General features: G+C 41.6%; 1 protein-coding gene across 1 annotated transcript; it reads right to left on the bottom strand.

Moving 5' to 3' along the window:
• Positions 1–14,400: 14,400 nt before the first annotated feature.
• On the bottom strand, positions 14,401–16,500 carry hmx2 (H6 family homeobox 2). Its single transcript, XM_026355889.1, has 2 exons — positions 16,032–16,500; positions 14,401–15,426 (listed from the first exon to the last, which is right to left on the bottom strand). The coding sequence occupies exons 1-2, from the start codon at positions 16,300–16,302 to the stop codon at positions 14,879–14,881; spliced, it is 819 nt and encodes a 272-aa protein (XP_026211674.1). The 5' UTR covers positions 16,303–16,500; the 3' UTR covers positions 14,401–14,878.
• Positions 16,501–21,111: the final 4,611 nt, after the last annotated feature.

Here is a 21,111-nt window from a genome sequence, read left to right on the forward strand (position 1 = left end):
ATCTCAGGAAGACAACAGTAAATAAGAGTTGGATGTCTCATTACCTGAACACCAAGCCGTGACAGCTGCATTCATCCAAAATGCATTGTATCTAAAGGTTAAGAGTAGTTATGTGAAAAGTAATGTATTATTAAAATACCTTTCAGAGTGAAGTACCTTCTGATATATTTTCCTTGGTAATGAAAGCAGGATTCGGTGGAAATGTAATAATTTGGAGGCCCATTTCTTCAAGCCTTTATTCACCCTCTACCTCTTCAACGATTTATCCGGGGGGGAGTGAAGAGCTTACAGCTAGCGAACAGACAGTAAACATTTTGTTATAGTCAGAACCATCTCTTATTACTGGTTTTTCATTAAAAAAGAAAGCCTTTCGAAGCATTCAAAGCATTTCGGCGGATGAAGATGCTTCACAATTTTCTCCCTCTCACCCTCTTTCTCTCCTCACTATACCTGAATCCTTTCTCTTTTTGATGCTGTTAAGGGAGTAATTGAGTGCAGAAAATGGCTTGGCTTATTTGGACTGAGCCTGATCCAGAAATGATTAAAGCTAAAGGGGGTTTGAGGTATTCAAAGAGAGAGAATGACAGAAAGAATATGGTTAATGCTTTTTTTCTTCTCCCATTTTGTGAGAAGAGAAGGAGATGGGAGGAGTGGTCAGACTGAGCATCGAGCAGCCAGACAGGTTGGTGTTCGAGGGGACATGGAGGGAGGGGGGTGTTGGCGCACAGAATAGCCCCTACTCATTCCCCTATTAAAAGCATCAGGATTGTCAGAGGCTGTAAAAAGACAGGAAATCACTGTAAGAAATGAAGCTTCTTTTACCAATTACTGAATACCGAGTGCACACCTTGGAGCTCTTTGTCCTCTGCAGCACCAGTTCCCTGTCTCTCTACTTCTTTTTCTCTCTTTTTCTTTCTTCCTACCACACTCTCTCTGTCTCTCTCTCTCTCTCGCTTACAGCCTTTGAGTCAGATGCATTAGCACCAAGGCCCAGAGAAGAGGCAGCGTTTTCAAAGCCCAGTTGGACTCACTTCTAGCCTGTCGTTGTGGCTCCTTTTCAGGCTTTTATTCACAGACAGTAGGGCCAGATCTGAAAGAGATGCCCTCAACCTCTCCACTCAAACATTTATCTCTCCCTTTTTCCCTTGCTATAGCAGAGATGATTAGCGAAGGGAGCCATTTACCGATCCACAGCGCCTTTCCGTGCAGCATGTTAAAAAATAAAAAGGGACCACATTTAGCTTGTCTTTTTAACAAACACCTACACACTCACATTCAGACACAAGCTCTCAAACAAACATGTAGTGAACATGGGCACTGTCTAGCACACAAATGTGTATCGTTCAGATTGTGTAGAAGCTGTTTGCAGTTGTAGGTGACAGCAGTATTTTTTAAATAATGCCTCTTTTATCTTATCAATAATTAATATGAATGTGAGCCCTTAGCTGAGGATCTGTCAGGTCATTGAGTTTGGATAGATGGGCTCTGGGGTGCCCTCTCACCCCAGCCATGACTCTTGGGACCTATAAACACCTCGGCAGACTGGCTCTCCATCCCACCTATTGACCAAGTCAGTTAATTACTTCCCAGTTAAAACAATACCAGATAGCTAATGTAGTCAGTAGAGACCATTTAATGCCTGTGGTTGTGTGTTGTTTGCAGTCTGCCTGTGTGTGTAACAGCACAGCAACACTCCGATGTGGCTTCACAGGAGCCATCGTAACACAGTTTCACATCATGGGTTTTGCGAGGATTGCTGCTGCGGGTGCGGTTATGGTGATAGCCGCTGGTAATGGTGTTGTTAAAGAAGATATAGCTGCCAAATTAAGGGTTCACAGAGCATATTTACCAGGGCTATAGCTGCCTTCAGGATCCATAATATTGTTAGTGAGTTTTCATAGACCACGCTGATGGATGCTGTCGGCTTGTTTGGGGTTTGCTCTTATCAAGACGCATGAGGATATTATTATGTAAGATTACTCATTTTGAAGGGATTTAACTCAGGGTGTTTTCCCTGGTAGCCTTTCCCCACACCCCAACCCCACCCTGCTCCACACCAATCCCTTTACATCGTCCTCACCTCATCTGTCATCCCCACTAGCAGACAGCAGGGGACACTTTTTAAATCACCCAGTGTTTTGCCATGAGCAATGTTGTGATGCTAAGATTTTCATTTATTTCAAAATGTATTACTTCATTTTATGTCCCTGCACGAGTACAGGTATTTTTAATGGTTTGAGATTTTTGGCTTGGTGTTAATGTCAACCATCAGGAAGTTGCCAGAGTTGACAGCGAGAGTGTGTGTGTGTGGTGTAAGGCATCGCTGCTCACTGACAGCCATTTGCAAGGTTAATGTTGTAGAAAACAACATCCATCTCTCAGCTCCCCCCTCTCAAAACAGTTTCATTAGTCCTCATGCTCTGACCCCTCTTCTTATAGTGTTGTCAAATGTGACATGCATCATATTATCGCAGAGTGATGCGATCAATAAAATTTCAAAGTATGTGCTGCTGCCAAGTTGCCCAGCCTGGTCTTCACAATGTGCATATTTTAAAACAACGGGTAAAATTGGCATCATACACACCACCCATTCGTCCCCAGTTAGCTAATAAATAAGACAGGCTGACAGACTGTGTTTCAATAATAATAACAGAGAGAGGTTTAGTTTAGGACCCTATGATGAACAAAGCCTATGTGTTTTTGTTCAGCTTTGCTTGGTGCTGACACATTGGCGTTAGGATTGAGTGAGTCTCAAACACTCTGATTCGAGGCATATCATTAGTTAGAGGCCCTGAATCTCTCTTTCTTATTTTATCTTTGCTGTTCAGTGTTCTCCTCATATTCAAACCGTTTTGAAATTAAATAACGTACAGTCACATAGAGATGTTTTTACCTACGCCATATAAAAAATACTACTTAATTATAAGATAATCATCTGTAATGTGAAAAAAAAGAGAAAAGGGTGCTGTATATTCTGAAGGCTACTGATGATGTTGGCAATGGCTTCATACTTGTGATAAGACTGGGTGATTTGCTGCCATTACTGAGCACAATAGATATCAACAGTATCCCCTCTGTTTCGTGCTATACTTACATAAAATTATTTATTTTTATAATATCAATAGTTATTATGTTTTACAATGTGCATAAACAAATCATACATGCACATATGTATGTAACAAACTACTATATAGCTATGATTTTTTATATTCATTATTATTATTTACCCAAAATTTGTCAGGTTTCAATATGTACTACCAACTGGTCATTGTTATTTCCAGCACCCGCATTGTCAAAATATTGACGCGGCTGTTTCCTGTGTGTGTCAAATATATTTTTAAAGTGGACAAAACAATGGAGTGAAGGTCTCATGTTTAAACAAAGTTAGAGTCTCACACATTTGGAAAATGACCTGTAGATAATCAGTAAGTAAAATATGCTTGAGCCTGAGCCAACAGAAATGGACAAAAAAGCACTGGTAAATTGCTGTGCTCATTGTGTATTCCATACTCAATTGTGGCATTTTCCAGGGTAAATGGAATTGTACATTAAAGTCTGAATATGCCTGACTTTGGGGGAGTGATACATTTTATTTTTCCTCTTTTTTCCCACAGATGTGGTCTGTGGAAGCCACACTATTGCAGTGCTTTCAGTGAAAAAGGCCATCTTTAGGACCTCTTGATCAATCTGTGACCTTTAAGTACATAGCCATCTCGTAAATAGGAGGGTGCGCTTACAGAGACTTCAAAAGCAAGGGGACACGATAATTTCAAAATGGAGCGGTGTGGAGTGGCGCTGGTGGGGAGTCCATAAAAGCCTGCCTTGTTCTCCACACACCTCCTCTTTGCTCCACAACAGCCAGTTAGCGTAATAGCTCAAGGGAGTAAGGGGGAAAGAGAGAGAAGAGGAGGAGAGATGGATGGAGGGAGAGAAAAACAGGTAATTACTGGTAATCATTGGTTGAGGAAGAGCTGATGATCACTACAGTATAACAGATTGTACTGTTCCTTGTTGAAAAACAGTGAGGAGACCGGATGTGGTGCTGTCGTCAGGTAACAACTGGGAAATTAGTCTGTAACCTTAAACCCCCATCGCAATCATAGAGAAACCAGCTTTCCTCTTCCCCTCCTTTTCTCTCTTTCTCTCTCATTGAGAGGAGTTATACAAATCTCAATGTTCCACTCAGTAAGTACTGTATAAGTAGGGACTATGGGTGCTTTATTATATTTCAATATTTTGTATTTAGATTGGACATCAAGTAGAGGCAAGTAGCTATAGTTCAACAAGGAGACACAGTGATACAAACAGGAAAGCACTTGGAGTTGCGCCTCAGTCTTGACTTAAAGCTGAAATATATTCATGAAATACTTTTGTATAATACCTGCAAAAATGTCTGTTTTGTTACGACAATTCAGTTTGCCTTTGATTTAAACTAAACAACTGAGTCAAATTCAAACTGCGTCCACTAGGCAATAAAAGCATTGCAGGGAAGTGTAATTTTTTACCATATGCTGCAGTGAGATTCCCTTATAATTCCTTTGCAAATAGCTTCAGTTTTCTGAGTCTGGCTGTTCAGCAACATTATCAATTTTCAGCTAAAATCATGTACATTAAACACAGACATACAACATTAATTAAATGAAAGTGCCTCAAACCATTTGGTAAAATGTGCCTCAACCTTTTCCAGAAATTACCGTGTATTGATTGCAGTGACTATTACCTTTTTCCCAACCCAAACAGCTAATTTTAGTCCCTTATGGTAATAGATAAGAGAATTGGTATGCAGTGTAGATAAGCCCAGCTGATTACATGTTTTTGAAAAAGTGTGATCTTGTTTGGTCACACAAACATTTCATACACAGGAAAAAAAATCTAATGCATAATCTGATCATTCCCACTAGATCAGAAAGAAAGCAGTTAGGTTTCAAATCTCTTGAACAATTTATGCAATTAGAATTATCAATGCAGCACAACTGTGGCTCAGAGTATCACTTCTATTTCAATGATTTGTTAAACTGCCTCTCACATTCACAATGATGAGCTAAGTGTAGACTTTAGCAGAGCCAGTGTCACAGGAAAATGTATTGATTTTGACCAGTGTCTTCCTTGGGCTCCTTGTGACTAGACATTGGCCTCGTCACAGAGGAAGTCTTTAGCAGATCAATCGTGAGCACTTGCTCCACTTGTACCTGTTTGTAACTGATAATACAACACTTCAGAGAACAGTTAATGATTAGCTCAGGATAAACACAGCAAACATACTGAGAAAAGAAACAAAATAAAACTGCCGTGCTATTTTATTTCACTCATTCACATTAATATAATCAGACAGTGTTGTTTTTCACTAAATGCAAAGAATCACTGTAGCTGAAAATTGCATTGTAACATTTTCTTGACTGTGTGTCAAGGTCTACTAAGTGGCCATGTTGTTGTGTCACTTAAGACTCATGAGATCATTTCAGTTTCATCCATGTCCCATAATAGTGACATGGTTAGCCCATATCCCTATCCTCCCCTATTTGAAAAGGGAGTCATGAGATCATTCAGTCTTGACCTAGATGCTAAAGAACCCTTTGTAGATGACCCTGCCTGACATAAAAATAAAATTTTAAATGGGGGAACAGAACACTTTGATAAAGACATTGTAATAAGAACAGGATGTTTGTGAAAGAAGACGTCATAAAATATAAATAAAGTAAATGAGTAAGTGATGTTTGACGGTAGATGGGTCATGGGAAGCCTGTCACTTAAAACAGGTCACATCAAAATGTGCCACTGGGAGCTATGCATTTTGTCAATTATGCCGGCCAAACAATGCCTCACTGGTACAGGCGTAATCTCACTTTCAGTTTGTTTCCAAAATTACAGTATTATGAGTACGTTACCCACACCCATGGTGTATCCTGTTTTTTGAAGTGTGCCTTATCCTCTGCATAGTTTTTGTCATGGCCGTTCAACAGGAATTACCAATAACACAGCTAATAATAAAAGGCTTGTAATGGATACATAGGGGGTTTGTCATCTCGCTACAGTTTAATCTGGCCTGCAGGTACTCCGTCAGTAGAGAACAGGTAACATGAGACTCAAAGATTCGCTGCATTAGTTCTGCTTAGCTAACCATGAATGCTAATTGCAGGAAGAACAAACTGCTACGCTCCCCTCCTTTTCCTCTCTCCTCCCCCTTTGGCCGGTGGTAGAGACCACTGAGAAGCATAGTGTGCGTTATGCAGCTTTGCTTGGAGTGGGAACAAAGAAGGTTGTTCTGCAAGTGAGATTCAATACGTAGAGCAAAAACACGGTTGAACATACAGCAACTGGTTTTCATAGCCTTCATGTGGTCCTATCATGCACAGTGTGAGAGTGTGGACGGTGATGGTTCAGTCAACAGAATAACTTTGATGTAACTTGTGTTCAAATCAGCATTTTGAAGCTAAGTCATCAGTTTTAACTCTATCATGTCAGACTAAATACTGTATGCGGGTCTTCATTTAAACCTTTTGAAATCAAATTTCCCTAATAGTCGCAGTATGTGCTTACAATTGAAAATCTAAATGTTTAGGATTTTACTGGCAATTAGACTAAATATCCGCTAAGCATTTGACACTGAGGAATTATTGTTATGCAGATGATATTTCTGAAAAACAATTTAAATATTCTGTTGGCAGAACATCAGCAGCAAGTATTGAGGAGGTGTTATTATATGACCAAAGAGATCAGACAGCAAATGTAATAATCTCAAAGGTCCATAGTAGAGGACTAAAATCTCACATAAAAGAGTGCTCTCCATTCAAGGGAACCCAACCGAGACAAGCCTTTGTGAGAAAACAAGATGGGAAGAGTTAAAACCAGTACTAATACTGATACTGATACTAATCTGTGGGCAAGGTCAAAGACCCAGTTACACACCAGAGGCTATAAAGGCTCAGAGGTGCTGGTCAGCCTGAGCCACCTATGCTGTGATCACTCTCTGAGGTTCTGACCTGGGCAAATGAGAGGCCACTACCCTGGTGGCTACCACTATCTCCTATCAGTCTTCTATCCAGACATCTATAGGCTACCTGCAGGCCCTTGGGTTAGAGCTATCATATAGCCACTGTACTAACACTCCTGTCTTTACCTTGCAGTGGAGATTTATTGTAATTAGAAGATTCCTTTACAAAAGCTTGGGATCAGCGTTTCTTCAAGGATCTTTGTGCGGTCCCACGGGGGACACCCTTTGATCCCGACCTTCGAACCCTAAGGGTTAAGCCTTCCCTTTGCAAATGAGTTTGACATGATGGACCACTTCCTAATTGGCCAATTGCTCAGTGCCGTTTCTGGAGCCTGCTGGTTTAACAAGTGTATGTTTTCCTTCACACTCTCCAATGTCTTACCACATTATAACTGATGGCTTTGAAGTGATTCTCCCCCAACATTATGTGTTCATACACCAATCTACAACAGTCAAAGGCAAGGTACTTAAGTAACATGGGATAGAAATGCTTTGGGGTTCCCTTATAATCTTATATGAAAACAGAAAAGACCTTTAAATACATACAACCCCTCTACTCAGGAGTGGAAACTGTTGAAATCTGTAGATGTACCTAGGAGTCACACATTTTCTTTCTTTCTCTTTCATTCTACCACCAACTGTGTGTTAGTCTGACAGTGCTGAAGGCTATAGTAGCTCTTAAAGCATCAGAGACACTGGAAGAGAGGACTGGTGGTGTCAAGTCCCACCCTGCAGCATGTGGTTTGTAAGTTTCTGCCCCTCCCCACCTCTATCTTTTTCCCAATCAGATTAGTTTGTCTAATAGTAAGAGGAACGGTTGTTGCCAATGGGCCCTGAAGGCTTGCAAGAACAGGTGGCCATGTACTGAAATGGTTTCTCTGTAAAAACAATGTGGCAGTCTGCAACTGTCTCCTATATCAAAAATATCGCTAATATTAAAGTTAGTGCAGATAACAAATTCGGTGCATGGTGGCAACTCTTATTCTATTACATTTGGATTACATTTACAATCAACAATTGCCTGCACCTGTATTGTGAGACATTTTTCAAATCTACCTACAGCCTCAGATGGATTACTAAATAACCTTTCCTGATGACCTCTGCAAGGTTTGTTCACCTGCAGGACCATGGGAATTTCCCCTGCAAAAATACCTCCTCCCCACTACACCGAGAGCGTGCCTCACCAGCCGCCTAGCATTGAGACGGATGGTTTAGGGGTGCAGAATTAGTCAGGTCAGGGAATCCTCGGCCTCAGGCCTGGCTAATTACTTTCTAATGTGACGACAATTCTTTTGAAGAGCTGTTTTCTCGCTGACCAAATCTCTTTAAAAGCATCTTGGGGGTGCAAAGGGGGCCGAGAGGGAGTGCGCTGTGGCAGGCCACACCAGGGCCAGAGGGGGGGCTCAGATTACACCCTGCCTGCCGTGATGCATTGTTGGTGGGACGCCTCGGCTCCAGTGCTCCCCCTCCTCCTCCTCAGCCACTACCGCCACCACCATCATCCTCCCCTCAGCACTGTCCCTCCAAGAGAGGCAGCAGCAGAGCCTCACAGAAACTCTGACACCAGTCCAGAGGATGCACTCTGCACATGAAACCTTACACTCAACTAATGGTTGCAAATGTGTTTTCAAAGAAATCCCAGGTCTCCTGTACAAACCATAGGCTCAAACTGCTGGATGTGCATATATGTACACACACACACACTCATTGCTCACAAATATGGGCGGGCTGACAGAAAAAAATGGACAGTTTGTAATGCTGAACTAAATTGTGATATTTAAACAGAGTGCATGTTTTTTCCATATGAGGTTCTTTTTTTAGTTTATGACTGCGGGACAGTAAAAAGAAAAAAGTTCATTTTAACTTTCAATTACTGTCAAGTCAGTTCATTTTTAACATCATAGTCATGACAGAACACCAACAATGTAACCAACAATACCAGCAAGTCATCCGAGTTCTCTTCAAGGAATTGCCCTTAGAAATTACAGGTGTCTTGTGGCTTTGACTGACACTTCACACAGACTTCAGTGACCTCTTGCTTTGTTTCTCTCACTCTGTCAAAGAAAATATATTCCCTTCCAGGGGAGTGATCCCTAATTAGCTATCGGGTGATAGTGTGCTGCTTTCATTGTGTTCCCTGCTGCTGCGCTGCAGGCTATGTGGTCAGCAGTCAGTCTCAGACTGAAGTGACAGATCATCTCTCCATTCACCCCTGCAGCTGAAAGAGACCACTTGGTTCTTACAAAGAGATCCAAACTCTGCATTATAAGAAGAGCTCATCAGATCTCATAACAAACAGATCACTGACCCAGGACCACAAGCAGATCACTTGTAAATCTGTCCTTTATTTTAAAAAATTTAAATAAAAGCCAGGGAGATGTTTTTCTTCCAATGCATGAATCTGACAAAATCCTTTGGAAAATCACAGTTGAATTTTGCCAAACGTGAAAAAAACAGTTTTTTTCCCGTATTTCCCAATAAAAGCCAAATCTAACTTTACAGGATATGATAGGTCATTCCTGATATAAAAGATATGATTTCTTCCTGTCTGTCTGTTAGTTTCACTGCAGGTCTCCGCCAGACAGTTCCAGTATCCACCCAGGCAGCTGAGGGACCTTGTTTGAAGGTCATGTCAGCACCGGGGCGTAAACGTTAGACCTTTTTGTGGTCAGGGTAAATGTACAAGGCCGCCCTGTGGGAGCACTCCTTCCCTCTCTTTAATCGGCGTATAACAGGCCCTTGTAGAGCCAAACTGTCTGCGACACATCAGCACTTAGAAATAAAAACCCCTCAGCCAACCCTGTGACGGCTGCGGTTGGAGTACAGCAGCTAGATCATTTCAGAGGGACAACACAGACAGCTAACTGAAGGGAAACGGGAAAGGAAAAATCAATTGTAAGATTGCATTCATACATATTATTCCTGTATTTTGAAATCTTCCCATTCAGATGTTAAAATACTAAATATTTGTCATTATCTCCGACATAAAAAAAATAATTTCAGGTTTCTCTTGATGAGAAGATGATGGCCCCATTTGTATTGTATCATTCCATTGTTTAGTTTGTTATAAATTATTTTGGAGCATTGTGTTATATTACATTTATAGCTATTTTGTTTTTTTTTTTGTAAGGTATGTATATAAATAAAATGTAGATAATTCAAGATTAAGAAGTTATTTTATTTTGTTCTTCACTGAAGTGAAATATATAATACTGTTTGTAATAATTTCAGAACTGTTCCAACAGCACATTTTTTAATGCTCTAATATTCAACTTTGCCATCATTCACTCCATAATCTGTAAATAAAGTCCACAAAGTTAATAAGACAAAACTCAGAATATATAGCCCTCTCTCTGTCAGTGAAGCCAATCATTTGAAGGAGCCGAGAAAGCAAACTTAACAGTTCTAATGCTCCAGCCAAGAAACGTAATTTACCAATTTGCAGGAAGACAAGATGGCAGGAAACAAGCCAATTTGCCACGTGTGCAGCGCACAACAAACCCCAGCCTTGCTCCCCGGCCTCATGAGAGGTAATTATCCCTAAAAAAGAATGCCATGCTGTATTAAGATGTAGCCGCATCAAAACGAGGGAGACAGCCTCATTACAAGTAATTATGAGGGAATTAGAAACATCATTTAACTAAACGAGCAAATAATGTCCAGGATATTGAAGAAGCTGCCTGCACTTCTGCCGACCGCTGCAAGTCCCATTACAAAAATTGTAGGTCTTTAATAGAATAATGACATGCTTTATCTTCCCTGACTCTCTCTGAGAGGGTCTTGGAGCAGAGGGAAGGGCTGAGGGAGAGAGGGGAGGATGTGAAAACAACTGTTGCAGAGCTCTCTGTCCTCCTTGTGGGCTCACTCTTGAGTGTGTAGCATAAGGCCTTCAAGATAATCCCCCTATTATCCTTACAAATACAAAATGGAGAGCAGAAAATTGTATCTCACATCCATTATTGTGTCAAAGGTAATGCTAATGGACTTATCTCTAGAGTAATAGCTGAGTTCTCTACATGTACTGTAGCCTATAATAGTTTGATGCATATTGGACAGCCAATGGCACTTCAGAACAGGCAGTTCAAGAAATGATTGGTAATTTAACAATGAAGCATAATGCATTTCTCCATCTAAGCTCCAATCCAGATTTTTGGTTAAATATTGTTCTTGGGGAGTTTAACTTGGGGTTGGAAATGCTTTCATTGTGGTTCAAATAGTAGAGCTGCTTGTATTTGACCTTATAAGCATCTCCAAATATATCATGTTGATACTGTCAGTCACAGTATCATGGTTTTAAACAAATTGTCGTTTCAACTGAAACTTTCAGTTTGAGCAAAACCATTTTTGTCTAAAGTTTGGTGTATGCTAGTGTTTGTGTTGTGTATTCCTGTTTCAATGTGTCTTTAAAGTACTGCATATGTTTTCCAAAGCTATGGTTTTACCACCTTTTACTACTTTAACTTACTTTATCCATGTACTGAGTTGTCATTTCCCTTTGCTTTGTGCTGTAGCATATTCCTCTCCTGTTAAGGAGAAGGGGTAGTGGCTAGGGAGGAGGTGGGGGGAGGGGGGGACAAACACAATTTCCCTTCAGCTCCTTCATTTCCAGTTGATATAAAACAGAATCATGAAAAATCACTTCTGGTCCAAGCTCTCCTTTTTAACCATTAACCCATAAATACAGAAGCTGGTTAAAGCCAGCGGATGACAGGGCCAGCCTCAAAAACCTTGTTATGCTCCCCTCAAATTCATTTAGGGAGCAAACAGGTCTTGAGAGTTGTCTGGCTTAATGCATTGCGATCGCTTTTAAAACTCTTGTCTTGAGGCAAACCCGAGGCTCTGCATCTGCTCGTGGTGTTATACTCCATAACCTCTAATATGAAGCCACACATACCCTCTTTAAATCAAATGGCAGTAAATATGTTGGGAGGTCGTTGAAAACCCTTCATCCAAATAAATGATGAAGGGATAGAATATGGAAAGAAAATGAGAGCTCCACATATTAGAAAGAACATTGTAAATAAAAAACTAAAGTGATAGATACTGTTTTCGCAGCCTGTTTAAATTTAATTGGCTATCTGTTAAGTTAGTTTTGATCTACATTTTATCTGAAGATGTAAAAGAGGTGATATCTGGAGGTTTTAATATAATTCATTGTGCTCCTGTAAATATGCTCTAAAAACTATCCTGAGAATCAATTTGCCCAGTGCTCTCTGTCTTTGCCTCTCCCTCTCCACACTGTGTGTAGCCCACAGTTTCCATTACTCCCATCATAAATTATACCACAGAGTGAATTACACTTGCTTTTCACCTTACCAGGCAGGTTTGATGAATCCTAAGGCACAACACATCATCTCAACAAATCTTCATCACCATGCCAGTCGCTGTCTCTTTGCAGTTTAAACCACTTCAAATCATTTTCATTGCCCTGCTATTAAAATTTGTAATTCACACTTGCCATTGCAGTGATACATAGTTACATCGAACCCCCTCCTCTAACTCCCACCTTTTCCTCTCTTTCACTTTCTCGCTCTCTTCTTTGCCTGCCACTGCATCTCCTCGCATCCCTCTCTCTCTTTGTCTCTTCCTCTCTCTCTCCGTCTCTCCCTCTCTGTCTCTCTCCCTGTCGCTGTCTTGTAAATCAAACAACCTCAGGTGACAGGTCATGCAGATTTCCCACAAGTCAGTGAGGTGCAAACATCCATCCAAAGGAGCGGCATATTACCGTCACACCTGATGACATAATGACCACTTGGAAACTAATAAACAGCTTCATTCAACCAAAGCTATTGCTCCTTTTCATAAGCGTTATGGTCCCCCATCCCTCTCTCTATCTCTCTTTTCTCTCCCTCTCTCCTATCTGTCACAAATTCATCCTCCTGCACCTCACCTCTTCGCTGGTGCCGGAGTTACCCATTAATCACTGCTGTTGTCTAACGCTATCCATTTTCCCAGAAACACAGGGCGGCTGTTGCAGAAATTGGGTCAGGCATAATCTGCAGGGCAGCAGAGCCTGGCTAGTCATGATTCTGCTAGGTAATGTAGCCATTAGTACACAGTGAGAGATTGTGGGATGGGTAGGAGAGGATAGGTGGGGGGTGAGGGTGGGGGGTGTACCTTGTACATGATGTGACACCCAAGAAAAGCTGGTAAATGACACGGTTTTATCGCTCACCATCAACGCTTGTGTGTTTGTGTGTGTAGGTGTGTGTGCCTACAGGTCTGTGTTTCTGTTCAGGCTTGTGTTTAGTATTTTCGTGTATTGAATTGTTATGAAATGGTGAAGTGAAATTTGACTATGTGAGTTGATTTAGTGTGCTGGACCTGAACATCTAAATAAAGAAGACATACTGTAGTCGGTGTCCAGAAGAATCAAAAGTGTAAGCGATACAGTAATTCATTATGCAGATGGAGAAAGGAGAACAGCTTCGATTAATGATGGCAAGACTCTTGAACTTTGACAATATGCCTCATTATTAGGTTTCCAATTACAAGACCTGATGCTTGAGAGCCGGAAGAGGCAAACTTCAAATGAGAGAAGATCCCGCCCAAAAGTATGATTGGCTTGTGATGGAGCACCTCTCTCTTCCACCCTTTCAGTACTACTTAGTTACTTTTATATTTTTACTTTAATAAGACAGCTTGCTCTCTTCATCCACCTCGTGTCTTAAAGCAGAGCATCGGGGCTGCTCGCAGCGTTTCTAAATTCAAAATGAATTGACTGGACGAATTAAAATATTTTTGTATAATGAAAACATTTTCAATATTAGGTGTAACTTGATATTTTATTCTGCACTTTTTTTCCTGCTGAGCTGATTTGCACACGAATCAAACAACTATAGAAGCTACATTTTGAGCCTTGCAGAAGGAAAACGGCATTTCATTTCACACTGCACTCCTACACAGGCTTTATACCTTCATAGACACAAACTGTAATCAACACACCTCTGTCAGATAGCTCACAACCTAATATTTGACGTGATAATAGGAGGCATACAGTAAGATGTGTGAGCCAAAATCAGTGTAAACTACAGTAAAAAACAGTAATATCTTATATGTTGATTTACACCAGTGTGGGGTTTTTTGTTACTGTGACACCACAGTTATTCTCTCTTCTGACAAAACCCTTAACGTTAGAATTACTGCTGCTCTACAACAAAAGAATTCACCATTTCTTTATGACTGCATCAACCTTTTAGCATCTAGATCATTTTTGCAGATTAGAAAATTAGTATGTGTACTGAAAATTTCAACATTAGCTTTGTTTATATTTATTGTAGATTTTTAGTTGTATTAAAAATTGAACTGCCAATATTATACAAAATAATGAAACAAAAAAAAAGGCACATAAAATAAAACAAAGCAAGTCGGATTTTCACTGAAATAGAAAATTTATTGAATGAGGAGGTTATAGTTGAAAGTCTAAATTACAATAGAAACAATGATATTTTGCTTTAAATGGAAGAATTGTGGTTTTCCTGTCAGCATTGGGTTCATGTTAGGTGAGGAAACAAATGGTCCTTTGCAGTAGGTTTAACAAAGCAATTGTGAATAAAAACTTTGCAAAAGCCTTTTCGTGTGGAACACGTTGTTTTTGGTTCTGATATGAAGACTAAACTCCAATGTTATCAGTTAAAGAGAAGAAGAAAAATAAAATAAAAGTATAAAATTATTATAATTAATTATACACACGGTGTATTTTATACATATAGGGAAGCTTGATTGCTTTCTTGTGAAACACACAGTTGCTGCATATTAAGAATTCCCTCAACAAATAAAGTGATACAATTAATATACAGGGGTTATGTGGAGACACTTAGAAGAAGGTTGTATTGTTTTTAATGCGTTTTTACGTGGACTGCAGAGGTGAACATACACTAGAGTCAATCAATACTCAATCTTGTTATACAGGTTGTATAAAGGTAACGCTGGCAGGTTGCTCCCAGGGTAATACAGGGGCGTCGGAAAGGCGATAGACCGGGGAACTGGAACTCGCAGTAAGGAGTTATCTCTGAAAACCAGCGGCATCCCCACTAGTGTCTGTGCGGAGGCGTGGGCCATGTTGGCCGCCTCCAGTTCCGCTGAGAGCTGCCGTTTCCATTTGTTCCTCCTGTTCTGAAACCACGTCTTGACCTGAGTCTCCGTCAGCTGCAGGCTGGACGCTAAGCAGGCCCGCTCCGAGCTGCTCAGGTAGCGCTTCATGTCGAAGGTGGACTCCAGCTGGTACACCTGACTCCGGGAGAAAACCGTGCGCGTCTTCTTCTTGGCCGAGTTGCCCTGCTTGTCCGCCCCGTCCGACTGTCTCTCCTCCGACAGAGGTGACATCTGATGGCACGGTCTCTCCTGCTCCTCCTTATAGTCCTGCAGCAGAGGCTGCGGCAGGTGCGGCCGCCGTGCGAGCCCGTCAGTGCCAGACAGAAGTCCTTTTGCGGGACCTGCGGGGCGAGAAGGAGGCGATGAATATAAGGAAGCGACACAGATGTGCGTTTGCGACTAGAAAAATCAGTTCCAACACGCTCAGTTGAGAGTTACTGCGACTTACTGATCGAGGCAGCTGATGTTTTAAAAACAAGCAGCTCAGCATCAGTATGCTCAGTGTACAGTAAGCTATTAATTAAATCCCGCTCTATTTAACGCTCAATTGACGACGTGTAGTGCAGCCATTTTGGAAACATGTTTCATCAATTAGTAGGCTCAATTAAATTTGCAATGAGAGGAAAGACAGAGGGCTAATTATTCGACCTTCCACTCTTCCGCTGTTGCTGCGATGATTGAGTCTGTACCAACAAACAAGTGGATGAGCTGGATGTGAGTGTCACCAACACAATAATGAAACGTGAGCTCAAGTGCTAACAAAAATATAAAGCAAAGGGCCTGCTTAGAAATTTAAAGCAGGTATTTAGGCCTTTTTTCATTTAGTAATATGTATTGATAATTAATAATAATGATTTAATTCCTGTTGTACCACTTTTTCATTTTCAGTAATAATAATAATAGTATGATAAGAATAAATCCAGGAGTGACAATAAGAATTTCTTACCTAAACATGAGAAGTTATGGGCTTGGTGCTGGGTGCATGGCTCGCTGTGACCCGTGTCGGAGCAGAAGCAGTCTGCTGAGTCCTCCCCGCCGCTGCACTCCTCCTCGGAGGACACCGACAGCGAGCGCCTCCGCGGCGGCGGCGGCACCTTGGAGAGATCCTTGGTCCCGGAGCGCGGCGCATCGGACGGCGTGCCTAAAATCGACTGGATGGTGAAGCTGGAAATCGGGCCCGACGAGCACTTGCTCCCGCTGTCTTCTGCGCTACTCATTCTCGCTTCATAACAGTATTGAAGTATTGACTGAATCTGTCTGTCCCCTTGTATTCCGTTATTGCTTTCTACAGGATTGGTTCGTAAAAATTGGACTGCGCCTTTTGTCCTTTTTTTTTTGTAGCCAGTTTAATTGTGCAGTTATAACATTGAAGGAGTTGGAGGTGTTTTTTCTAGAGCTCGGGGAACATGAGTGTATTCCTGTTCCTCCTCCTCACGCTCTGGATCATAGGCAGCAAGGTTGCGTTGCTTCATTTGCATGTAGGTAAGAGGCGCACGGGCCAATGGCAGCGTCCAACAGGAGCCCGGAAATTTCAAATTCCTGTCAAGGTTTTGAGACGGGATTAGGAGAGCGAGAGAGCTGAGGAAGACCAACAGTGCTCATCCCTGCATGTGGAGACAGTTCAGTAGTAATATGTGTCTCGGAAACGGTCTGCTGCTTTTTTCCATCAAATTTTAACTACACAAAATCCACACAGCAACTGCACTGTGCTGCTTAACAGCTTTCAAATCAGACGAGGGGGTGAGATGTTATTGAATCCGGGGCTAATGTGTTTTAAAATAAAACTTGTGGGTGCATAAAAAATGCCAAACATTGTCCCAGGAATTTTAAAACCCGTCGAACATGCAACTTAAGAATACGTCTTAACCACGTCGCGGACGTATACAGGGCCTATATTCTAGCTTTTGCAGGTATCATGCAAAAGTTCGTGTATGCAAACAGCTCCAACCAGAAACGGCTCAGTCAACTGAGGATGACCTCATACACGATTTGTAATGTGTGTGTTTTTTCTATTGTGTATGCTAAATTGAGCGGGGTGATGGTAAAACGCGCCGCAGCCTTGGAACTAATACAGAGGCCCCAACTCATTTTTCCTGAAAATAATAAACTCATTCCGCGTCCATTATCTGCGATTAAGAATTAATTTGATCATTACTGAGCTAATCTGCCTCGTGATGACCGCGCGTGGAGTGGAGGCCGGCTAATTGATTGACTAATTGATTGGAGGTGGTGGGGGCTCAGTGCGCACGTGTGTGTGCGCGCGTTTGTGTGCGCTGTGTAAGAGGACTGGGGGGGTCCGCTTCCTCCCTCCTCCACCACCCATGCTCTTTCTGCGTGTGTGCGTGTGTGTGTGTGTGTGTGTGTGTGTGTGTGTGTGTGTGTGTGTGTGTGTGTGTGTCTGGTTGTGTCTGGCTGCGGGACAGCTGCGGGGCTTGAGCTGCCGGCTCGGCCATATTATCCCCCTTTTACTGCTTTGTGCGGGAGCTCCAGACACATTACAGATAGTGTGCTTTAATCATCATGTCACTGCTCGTCCTGGCATTCCGCGTTAAGACAGACTGGAGAAGAAGACGACTGTCGGCACCGGTGATGCTGCTGCTGCTGCTGCTGGTGGTGGTGCTGCTGCTGTTGATGATGCTGACAGCAGATTCTGTCGTCATCGAGCTGCCAGACAGAAGCATCTGGATAAATGCGTAAATATAGTCAACTGGCAGCGGGGCCAGCAGCTGCTAAACGATCTTAACAAAACGCTTACGCAGGGGAGGCTTTCCTGAAGGGGGGCAAATATATGAGGGCAGTCAGGGGCGGATGCTGGATTTATGGTGGTTCCACATAAGGCGTGAAATCTGCAATGACAGTTAAATGGTTTTATTTTATACGCCGCTCTTTTCAAACAAAGACCTTTGTCGCCTTCATCACTTTCAGACGACTTTTGCAAAGTGAGATTAGTTCGTCTTGGAGATAGTGGACACACCAGGCAGCTATTGTGCTGCACAGAATGAATTACACATGTCCGAGTTTGCGTTAATAGGCCAGGCAGCCCAGTCCTCCTCTATTCCTATGGAAATGCTCATCCCTTTTACGCACGTTTCCCTGCTTCTCCGAGGCCTGGCGAGGCCCGAAGGAGCAGGGAGCGGGCCTAACTTCGTGCTCTATCACAATGAAAGGCGGTGTATGGCCGCCCTACCGCAATAACAGAACAAGATCTTTAGCAGAAGAGAAAGGTCTGAGAAAGACAGATGAAGTTATGAGGTGCTTTGATCTGGGAATCAAGCTTCGATAAATATTAAACAAAGACCCTTTACACGTGTGTATTATGATATATGGCGTGTCCAAGTCTAGAATAAGGAAATCACCGGAGAAAATGATATCAATAAATTTTCTAAGTATAAACGTTGATTATGTTTCGATTTTCATTCAAGAAAGCAGGGCCTGCTCTTTTTTCAGGGGGCGTTTGTGTGCGTCTGTGCGCGCAACTGTGAGTGTGTGTGTGTGTGTGTGTGTGTGTGAGAGAGAGAGAGAGAGAGAGAGAGTTGTAAACGCAAGCAGAGCGGCCAGGCCCTGGAGGTGTACAATTTATGTAATCTGAGTGTGGAAATGAACTAGGTAATTTATTGGAAAACACAAAGTCAGGAAGATTGGATCAGTACAGCCTATCCAAGGGCTCCTATCCATCAAGTTCCAATTAACAACCTAACCATTGAGTTTTAATGGCTTTCCAATCTACTGCCCTGATAGACTCATCAATTCCTCGGGGAGAAATTAAGAAAATCGACCGCCCCTTGGCGTTTCACTGTCATTCTTCACAGCAACTATATGTCAAATTAAAAACACAATTAAAATTTAAACTGTTCCAATCAGACGGTGCCCTGCAACCTATGTTTCACTTAATAGAACTTTGATGAAAATCTGATGCTCGCATTCAATCAGGAAAGCAAATGGGATGGGTTTAAAACAAGATTTCCTCTCTAAGAAGTGTCAAAAGAGTTGTTCAAGCAAGAGATTTACTCGAACTTATCTACACTGCACATTCACTTTTGGCCCAGTTTGGCCTGAGGGAAACGTCAAGGAGGATGTTTGCTATTGATATGATGTGGAAACGTTATAACTGAGGGTGAAGAGTATCATTTAATCCTATATATTCTATATCGTTACTGCTGCGATTTCAACTATCACTGGATTCACACGATCTCTGTCTGGTGGTGAAGCATCTGCCAACGCCTCAGGGACCTCAGAGGAGCTCATTTTGTGAATCAGCCAGAAACGGTTCGTTAGGCTTCATTTATATGACAGATTCACGTTGGTGCTCGAAATAAATGCTTTAATCCCACCGTGCAGCCTCGGTCTCCCGCTGTTACAAACTTTTATTCTCAAACTACGCTGATGACAGTTGCTGCAGAGGAGAGGCTAGCATTACGCAAGGTGGTCGGGCCACTTGTGTGTTTCCAAACTGGCACTAAAACCCATGATAGGGCTTAAAATTACCCATTCAGCTCTCCATTTTAATGTAATACACTGAACGAAGTCCCCGGTCACGTCCGTTTGCCCCCGTTCCCGCAAATGTACTTTATCTGATTTTGGCCCCGCTCCCTTTCTCCTTTACATAAAGATGTCGCACAAATGGAAATTATCGAGTGGTAATTTTTTCAATTTATGCGCGCAAATCAAGGTCATAAGCTGAACAGAAGCGGCCTGTGAACGTTGCTCTTACTTGACGCAATGTGCTGCAGACGTTTACAGATCAATATGTGCCAGGGGAATAATGCCATATCAATCTATTAATTTACAGTAATGGGGCCGTGTTGAGTGTGCACGGTAGGTGCGCGTCAATACTTGGATGATCTGACGATATTTGAATGAACCCTTTGTCTCTTGATGAGGTCATCATGCAATTTATAGCTGACTGACTAATTTCCAATAACCGTATTCGCTTATAGGTGAAACCAGAAAATGACCTTTGTTGTTCTGCGAAATAAATGTGCATCGTGCATGTGAAATCTCATTTGTTAAAACTTGAAGTAGTTCCGCTGTTTTCCTACATGTCCAACAAGTGCGATGAGGACTGTCTGTAAGAAGTGACTTAAGCCTTTTTGTGCACTAGTGTTTTAATTAAAGGAATCATGCAGCAGCAGGTTGTAGTTTCCCTGCAGATCCTGCAGCCTGGACTCACCTGGTTATAGTCTGAAGCTGAACTCTCGGACTCAAAAGCTCAAACAATCCAAATTTCAACATTTTTATTTTAAAATCTATAATTGAATTCAAAATATTATTTAGTAATAACTGATTACTGAGCATTGCTATTTTATTGTGCCTGTGTCCAGCTCCACAGGAGGTGAGAGGACGGTTCCCTCCCTTTCCTCACAGCCTCCTCCTCTTATGACTTTAGCGCCATGCACCCAATGTCGTATTTTTTAAAAAGTAAAACATAAAATGTACAAACATATGTGCAGTAACTACAAACAATCCAGGCTCAGATTAAGCCTCAGTCTCAGTTTATCTTGTCCAAAGTACCTCGATCACTATGTGATTCTGAAGCATTTTATGATTAAGATTAGATTATTTGTCCATGTTGGACTTTCTTTAATAATATTTGAAGGCAAGTTCAATCTTCCACATTCGCTCAGTTGTTATTTCCTTATACAAAAAAAAAAAAAAAAAAAAAAGATAAATTTGCATTAAAAACAAGCACGATTTACATGCAAGCCCCTGGAATGGTCGCATGTCCAGTGACACCTGTAGGATCATATCTTATCATATCAGTTCAATAGAATTATTGTTATTATTATTATTATTTACGGTGCTTTAAGTTTGATGCTGCGAGACGGTATTTACAGATTTTAGAGTGTTTGTTGCACAATTGGCCAAAATCACGAGTCTTACTCAAGAAATATTATGTTCCTATAAAATATAAAAGCCAAAAATAAAAGTGATTTTTATTTTATTTTTAAGGAAGATGCCATAGTGATTAAATTTACTTGGCTCTTCATCATAATATCGCAACATCCCTTCATCTCAAACTGAACACA

The sequence above is a fragment of the Anabas testudineus genome, chromosome 15 (genome assembly GCF_900324465.2).
Source record: "Anabas testudineus chromosome 15, fAnaTes1.2, whole genome shotgun sequence".
NCBI lineage: Eukaryota > Metazoa > Chordata > Actinopteri > Anabantiformes > Anabantidae > Anabas > Anabas testudineus.

What these genes read in the sequence shown, in the direction of transcription:
- hmx2 (XM_026355889.1), bottom strand. Translation starts at nt 16,302, where the DNA reads ATGAGTAGCGCAGAAGACAGCGGGAGCAAGTGCTCGTCGGGCCCGATT. An exon ending in CCATAACTTCTCATGTTTAG is followed by an intron (nt 15,427 to 16,031) that starts GTAAGAAATTCT and finishes CTCGCCCCGCAG; the next exon opens with GTCCCGCAAAAGGACTTCTG.